Source organism: Mytilus edulis, unplaced genomic scaffold (assembly GCF_963676685.1).
Source record: "Mytilus edulis unplaced genomic scaffold, xbMytEdul2.2 SCAFFOLD_487, whole genome shotgun sequence".
NCBI classification, from domain to species: domain Eukaryota; kingdom Metazoa; phylum Mollusca; class Bivalvia; order Mytilida; family Mytilidae; genus Mytilus; species Mytilus edulis.
In genome coordinates this window covers 1-7,796 of record NW_027267304.1, presented here as the reverse complement: position 1 = coordinate 7,796, position 7,796 = coordinate 1, and the positions used below count along the sequence as shown (strand labels likewise).

At 31.1% G+C, this 7,796-nt stretch overlaps 1 protein-coding gene and 1 long non-coding RNA gene across 2 annotated transcripts; both read left to right on the top strand.

Moving 5' to 3' along the window:
• Positions 1–1,070: 1,070 nt before the first annotated feature.
• On the top strand, positions 1,071–3,952 carry LOC139505149 (centrosomal protein of 112 kDa-like). Its single transcript, XM_071294935.1, has 5 exons — positions 1,071–1,205; positions 2,125–2,211; positions 2,498–2,647; positions 3,531–3,660; positions 3,945–3,952. Exons 1-5 carry the CDS (start codon positions 1,071–1,073, stop codon positions 3,950–3,952), a joined length of 510 nt encoding a protein of 169 aa, XP_071151036.1.
• Positions 3,953–4,058: 106 nt separating this feature from the next.
• Positions 4,059–5,448, top strand: LOC139505148 (uncharacterized). Its single transcript, XR_011659575.1, has 3 exons — positions 4,059–4,095; positions 4,972–5,100; positions 5,385–5,448. It is a non-coding gene; the product is annotated as an uncharacterized lncRNA (long non-coding RNA).
• Positions 5,449–7,796: the final 2,348 nt, after the last annotated feature.

The window sequence follows — 7,796 nt, the reverse complement described above, 5'->3', positions numbered from 1 at the left end:
GAGTTGGGACATTTGTCTCCTGAGACACATTCTTCTTTTAAGTACACTAACACTACAGGGAGATAACTCTGTAAAATCAGCTAATTGTTTTAATTACAGTGTATTGTTAAGGGAATATTAAGCTTCTCAATGATCAAAACTAGTGTTTGTCAAACTGCTATGTTAATAAACAAGTGTAATTTTTTTGATAAATTGGTTGGTTGAAATTTTTTGAAATCTTTATATTTTTGTCAAAGGGTCAAAGTAAATACCTCGTCGAAATTTTATGACAATTAAACAAGCCAAAGTAAATTTAGTAAAAGTGTTGGGAACCACATTAATTCATTCATTGATAAAGAGTGTGTCAATTCACTTTTCAGAATCTGAGCTATAATGGGGATTTTCATTGTATAACACACAAAATAATAAAATGTCACTTCTTTGATTGACTTACTTTATTTATTATGTGTCAGCAAATTACAATATTTTGGTGTACTCTTGTAAAATACAATAAATGCTTTAGATTCTGAAATGGCTTTTTCAATAAATAATCATGTTGTGATTTCAATGGTAAAAGAAAACATATTCTCTAGTTTTTTTTTATTTGCTGGTTTTAGTTGTAGTTAACACAATTTAATTAAATTTTTTCATGATATTTTTAACAGAAAATCCATATGATGGAAAAACAGATCCATGAATTAAGAGAAGTTGTACTAGCTAATCAACTACTGAAACAACAGCTTGGAGAACTGAATTGTTACAAAAACATATCCAGAAAGACCATGAGGCAGAGGTATATGTTTTATACAATTTCCAATGTGTTATTGATATTTATGAATCATTTAATTTTGGATGTTATTGTTATAATTGCCAATGTCAGACACACCTATTAGCCAAAGTTCAAACAAGGTGGATGTAAGCAATTACAGCAACTGAACAGCTCTCAAAAATGTGAAAACCCATACCGTATTATAGTCGGCTTTTCTTTTAAAAATATGTAAATCCACCAGTTTTCTCCTGACCACATACTTTCATATCTAAATAAATATTCTAAACTGTATTTTCTTTTCAAACAGACAGTTGAATTAAAGATGTCCCTGGAACAAGAGAAAGCTCAGTACTCGAAGGAGTTCCATCAACAAACAGAAATGGTCCATAGGGAACATCGCAAAGAAATCGATACTATGACGGAACAAAATGCCTATAAACAAGATAAAGACTCAGAGGTACCACATTCCTTCTTGTTGTTATAAGATCTGATTTTAACTGACTGTTTTTTAAGCCCCTGATGTATCCATTAGTCCCATTTTCATTTCCAAAGTTCAGTTTGCTTTATCCAAATTATATAAAACTTGCACACAATGCTTAGAACCAAAGTTCACAGACAGAGTTCCAATGTTGTCAGAGTCATTGACTGTTCTCAAGTTATGTCCTTTTATAACTAAGAAAATAACAAACCTAGAGTTGGGACATTTGTCTCCTGAGACACATTCTTCTTTAAGTACTAACACTACAGGGAGATAACTCTGTAAAATCAGCTAATTGTTTTTAATTACAGTGTATTGTTAAGGGAATATTAAGCTTCTCAATGATCAAAACTAGTGTTTGTCAAACTGCTATGTTAATAAACAAGTGTAATTTTTTTGATAAATTGGTTGGTTGAAATTTTTTGAAATCTTTATATTTTTGTCAAAGGGTCAAAGTAAATACCTCGTCGAAATTTTATGACAATTAAACAAGCCAAAGTAATTTAGTAAAAGTGTTGGGAACCACATTAATTCATTCATTGATAAAGAGTGTGTCAATTCACTTTTCAGAATCTGAGCTATAATGGGGATTTTCATTGTATAACCACACAAAATAATAAAATGTCACTTCTTTGATTGACTTACTTTATTTATTATGTGTCAGCAAATTACAATATTTTGGTGTACTCTTGTAAAATACAATAAATGCTTTAGATTCTGAAATGGCTTTTTCAATAAATAATCATGTTGTGATTTCAATGGTAAAAGAAAACATATTCTCTAGTTTTTTTTATTTGCTGGTTTTAGTTGTAGTTAACACAATTGTAATTAAATTTTTTCATGATATTTTTAACAGAAAATCCATATGATGGAAAACAGATCCATGAATTAAGAGAAGTTGTACTCAGCTAATCAACTACTGAAACAACAGCTTGGAGAACTGGAATTGTTACAAAAACATATCCAGAAAGACCATGAGGCAGAGGTATATGTTTTATACAATTTCCAATGTGTTATTGATATTTATGAATCATTTAATTTTGGATGTTATATGTTATAATTGCCAATGTCAGACACACCTATTAGCCAAAAGTTCAAACAAGGTGGATGTAAGCAATTACAGCAACTGAACAGCTCTCAAAAATGTGAAAACCCATACTCGTATTATAGTCGGCTTTTCTTTTAAAAATATGTAAATCCACCAGTTTTCTCCTGACCACATACTTTCATATCTAAATAAATATTCTAAACTGTATTTTCTTTTCAAACAGACAGTTGAATTAAAGATGTCCCTGGAACAAGAGAAAGCTCAGTACACGAAGGAGTTCCATCAACAAACAGAAATGGTCCATAGGGAACATCGCAAAGAAATCGATACTATGACGGAACAAAATGCCTATAAACAAGATAAAGACTCAGAGGTACCACATTCCTTCTTGTTGTTATAAGATCTGATTTTAACTGACTGTTTTTAAGCCCCTGATGTATCCATTAGTCCCATTTTCATTTCCAAAGTTCAGTTTGCTTTATCCAAATTATATAAAACTTGCACACAATGCTTAGAACCAAAGTTCACAGACAGAGTTCCAATGTTGTCAGAGTCATTGACTGTTCTCAAGTTATGTCCTTTTATAACTAAGAAAATAACAAAACCTAGAGTTGGGACATTTGTCTCCTGAGACACATTCTTCTTTTAAGTACTAACACTACAGGGAGATAACTCTGTAAAATCAGCTAATTGTTTTAATTACAGTGTATTGTTAAGGGAATATTAAGCTTCTCAATGATCAAAACTAGTGTTTGTCAAACTGCTATGTTAATAAACAAGTGTAAATCTTTTTTTGATAAATTGGTTGGTTGAAATTTTTTGAAATCTTTATATTTTTGTCAAAGGGTCAAAAGTAAATACCTCGTCGAAATTTTATGACAATTAAACAAGCCAAAGTAAATTTAGTAAAAGTGTTGGAACCACATTAATTCATTCATTGATAAAGAGTGTGTCAATTCACTTTTCAGAATCTGAGCTATAATGGGGATTTTCATTGTATAACACACAAAATAATAAAATGTCACTTCTTTGATTGACCTTACTTTATTTAATATGTGTCAGCAAATTACAATATTTTGGTGTACTCTTGTAAAATACAATAAATGCTTTAGATTCTGAAATGGCTTTTTTCAATAAATAATCATGTTGTGATTTCTCAATGGTAAAAGAAAACATATTCTCTAGTTTTTTTTTATTTGCTGGTTTTAGTTGTAGTTAACACAATTTAATTAAATTTTTTCATGATATTTTTACAGAAAATCCATATGATGGAAAAACAGATCCATGAATTAAGAGAAGTTGTACTAGCTAATCAACTACTGAAACAACAGCTTGGAGAACTGGAATTGTTACAAAAACATATCCAGAAAGACCATGAGGGCAGAGGTATATGTTTTATACAATTTCCAATGTGTTATTGATATTTATGAATCATTTAATTTTGGATGTTATATGTTATAATTGCCAATGTCAGACACACCTATTAGCCAAAGTTCAAACAAGGTGGATGTAAGCAATTACAGCAACTGAACAGCTCTCAAAAATGTGAAAACCCACACCGTATTATAGTCGGCTTTTCTTTTAAAAATATGTAAATCCACCAGTTTTCTCCTGACCACATACTTTCATATCTAAATAAATATTCTAAACTGTATTTTCTTTTCAAACAGACAGTTGAATTAAAGATGTCCCTGGAACAAGAGAAAGCTCAGTACACGAAGGAGTTCCATCAACAAACAGAAATGGTCCATAGGGAACATCGCAAAGAAATCGATACTATGACGGAACAAAAATGCCTATAAACAAGATAAAGACTCAGAGGTACCACATTCCTTCTTGTTGTTATAAGATCTGATTTTAACTGACTGTTTTTTAAGCCCCTGATGTATCCATTAGTCCCATTTTCATTTCCAAAGTTCAGTTTGCTTTATCCAAATTATATAAAACTTGCACACAATGCTTAGAACCAAAGTTCACAGACAGAGTTCCAATGTTGTCAGAGTCATTGACTGTTCTCAAGTTATGTCCTTTTATAACTAAGAAAATAACAAACCTAGAGTTGGGACATTTGTCTCCTGAGACACATTCTTCTTTTAAGTACTAACACTACAGGGAGATAACTCTGTAAAATCAGCTAATTGTTTTAATTACAGTGTATTGTTAAGGAATATTAAGCTTCTCAATGATCAAAACTAGTGTTTTGTCAAACTGCTATGTTAATAAACAAGTGTAATTTTTTTGATAAATTGGTTGGTTGAAATTTTTTGAAATCTTTATATTTTTGTCAAAGGGTCAAAGTAAATACCTCGTCGAAATTTTATGACAATTAAACAAGCCAAAGTAAATTTAGTAAAAGTGTTGGGAACCACATTAATTCATTCATTGATAAAGAGTGTGTCAATTCACTTTTCAGAATCTGAGCTATAATGGGGATTTTCATTGTATAACACACAAAATAATAAAATGTCACTTCTTTGATTGACTTACTTTTATTTATTATGTGTCAGCAAATTACAATATTTTGGTGTACTCTTGTAAAATACAATAAATGCTTTAGATTCTGAAATGGCTTTTTCAATAAATAATCATGTTGTGATTTCAATGGTAAAAGAAAACATATTCTCTAGTTTTTTTTATTTGCTGGTTTTAGTTGTAGTTAACACATTTAATTAAATTTTTTTCATGATATTTTTACAGAAAATCCATATGATGGAAAAACAGATCCATGAATTAAGAGAAGTTGTACTAGCTAATCAACTACTGAAACAACAGCTTGGAGAACTGGAATTGTTACAAAAACATATCCAGAAAGACCATGAGGCAGAGGTATATGTTTTATACAATTTCCAATGTGTTATTGATATTTATGAATCATTTAATTTTGGATGTTATATGTTATAATTGCCAATGTCAGACACACCTATTAGCCAAAGTTCAAACAAGGTGGATGTAAGCAATTACAGCAACTGAACAGCTCTCAAAAATGTGAAAACCCATACCGTATTATAGTCGGCTTTTCTTTTAAAAATATGTAAATCCACCAGTTTTCTCCTGACCACATACTTTCATATCTAAATAAATATTCTAAACTGTATTTTCTTTTCAAACAGACAGTTGAATTAAAGATGTCCCTGGAACAAGAGAAAGCTCAGTACACGAAGGAGTTCCATCAACAAGACAGAAATGGTCCATAGGGAACATCGCAAAGAAATCGATACTATGACGGAACAAAATGCCTATAAACAAGATAAAGACTCAGAGGTACCACATTCCTTCTTGTTGTTATAAGATCTGATTTTAACTAAAATTGAGAAAGGAAATGGTGAATATGTCAAAGCGACAACCACCCGACCATAGAGCAAACAACAGCCGAAGGCAACCAATGGGTCTTCAATGTAGCGAGAATTCCCGCAGCCGTAGGTGTCCTTCAGCTGGCCCCTAAAATATGCATAATAGTACAGTGATAATGGACGTCATACTAAACTCCGAATTATACACAAGAAACTAAAAATTAAAATCATACAAGATTAACAAAGGCCAGAGGCTCCTGACTTGGGACAGGCGCAAAATTGTGGCGGGGTTAAACATGTTTATGTTTATGTAAACTGACTGTTTTTTAAGCCCCTGATGTATCCATTAGTCCCATTTTCATTTCCAAAGTTCAGTTTGCTTTATCCAAATTATATAAAACTTGCACACAATGCTTAGAACCAAAGTTCACAGACAGAGTTCCAATGTTGTCAGAGTCATTGACTGTTCTCAAGTTATGTCCTTTTATAACTAAGAAAATAACCAAACCTAGAGTTGGGACATTTGTCTCCTGAGACACATTCTTCTTTTAAGTACTAACACTACAGGGAGATAACTCTGTAAAATCAGCTAATTGTTTTAATTACAGTGTATTGTTAAGGGAATATTAAGCTTCTCAATGATCAAAACTAGTGTTTGTCAAACTGCTATGTTAATAAACAAGTGTAATTTTTTTGATAAATTGGTTGGTTGAAATTTTTTGAAATCTTTATATTTTTGTCAAAGGGTCAAAGTAAATACCTCGTCGAAATTTTATGACAATTAAACAAGCCAAAGTAAATTTAGTAAAAGTGTTGGGAACCACATTAATTCATTCATTGATAAAGAGTGTGTCAATTCACTTTTCAGAATCTGAGCTATAATGGGAATTTTCATTGTATAACACACAAAATAATAAAATGTCACTTCTTTGATTGACTTACTTTATTTATTATGTGTCAGCAAATTACAATATTTGGTGTACTCTTGTAAAATACAATAAATGCTTTAGATTCTGAAATGGCTTTTTTCAATAAATAATCATGTTGTGATTTTAATGGTAAAAGAAAACATATTCTCTAGTTTTTTTTATTTGCCTGGTTTTAGTTGTAGTTAACACAATTTAATTAAATTTTTACATGATATTTTTAACAGAAAATCCATATGATGGAAATACAGATCCATGAATTAAGAGAAGTTGTACTAGCTAATCAACTACTGAAACAACAGCTTGGAGAACTGGAATTGTTACAAAAACATATCCAGAAAGACCATGAGGCAGAGGTATATGTTTTATACAATTTCCAATGTGTTATTGATATTTATGAATCATTTAATTTTGGATGTTATATGTTATAATTGCCAATGTCAGACACACCTATTAGCCAAAGTTCAAACAAGGTGGATGTAAGCAATTACAGCAACTGAACAGCTCTCAAAATGTGAAAACCCACACCGTATTATAGTCGGCTTTTCTTTTAAAAATATGTAAAATCCACCAGTTTTCTCCTGACCACATACTTTCATATCTAAATAAATATTCTAAACTGTATTTTCTTTTCAAACAGACAGTTGAATTAAAGATGTCCCTGGAACAAGAGAAAGCTCAGTACACGAAGGAGTTCCATCAACAAACAGAAATGGTTCATAGGGAACATCGCAAAGAAATCGATACTATGACGGAACAAAATGCCTATAAACAAGATAAAGACTCAGAGGTACCACATTCCTTCTTGTTGTTATAAGATCTGATTTTAACTGACTATTTTTTAAGCCCCTGATGTATCCATTAGTCCCATTTTCATTTCCAAAGTTCAGTTTGCTTTATCCAAATTATATAAAACTTGCACACAATGCTTAGAACCAAAGTTCACAGACAGAGTTCCAATGTGTCAGAGTCATTGACTGTTCTCAAGTATGTCCTTTTATAACCACGAAAAATAACAAACCTAGAGTTGGGACATTTGTCTCCTGAGACACATTCTTCTTTTAAGTACTAACACTACAGGGAGATAACTCTGTAAAATCAGCTAATTGTTTTAATTACAGTGTATTGTTAAGGGAATATTAAGGCTTCTCAATGATCAAAACTAGTGTTTGTCAAACTGCTATGTTAATAAACAAGTGTAATTTTTTTGATAAATTGGTTGGTTGAAATTTTTTGAAATCTTTATATTTTTGTCAAAGGGTCAAAGTAAATACCTCGTCGAAATTTTATGACAATTAAACAAGCC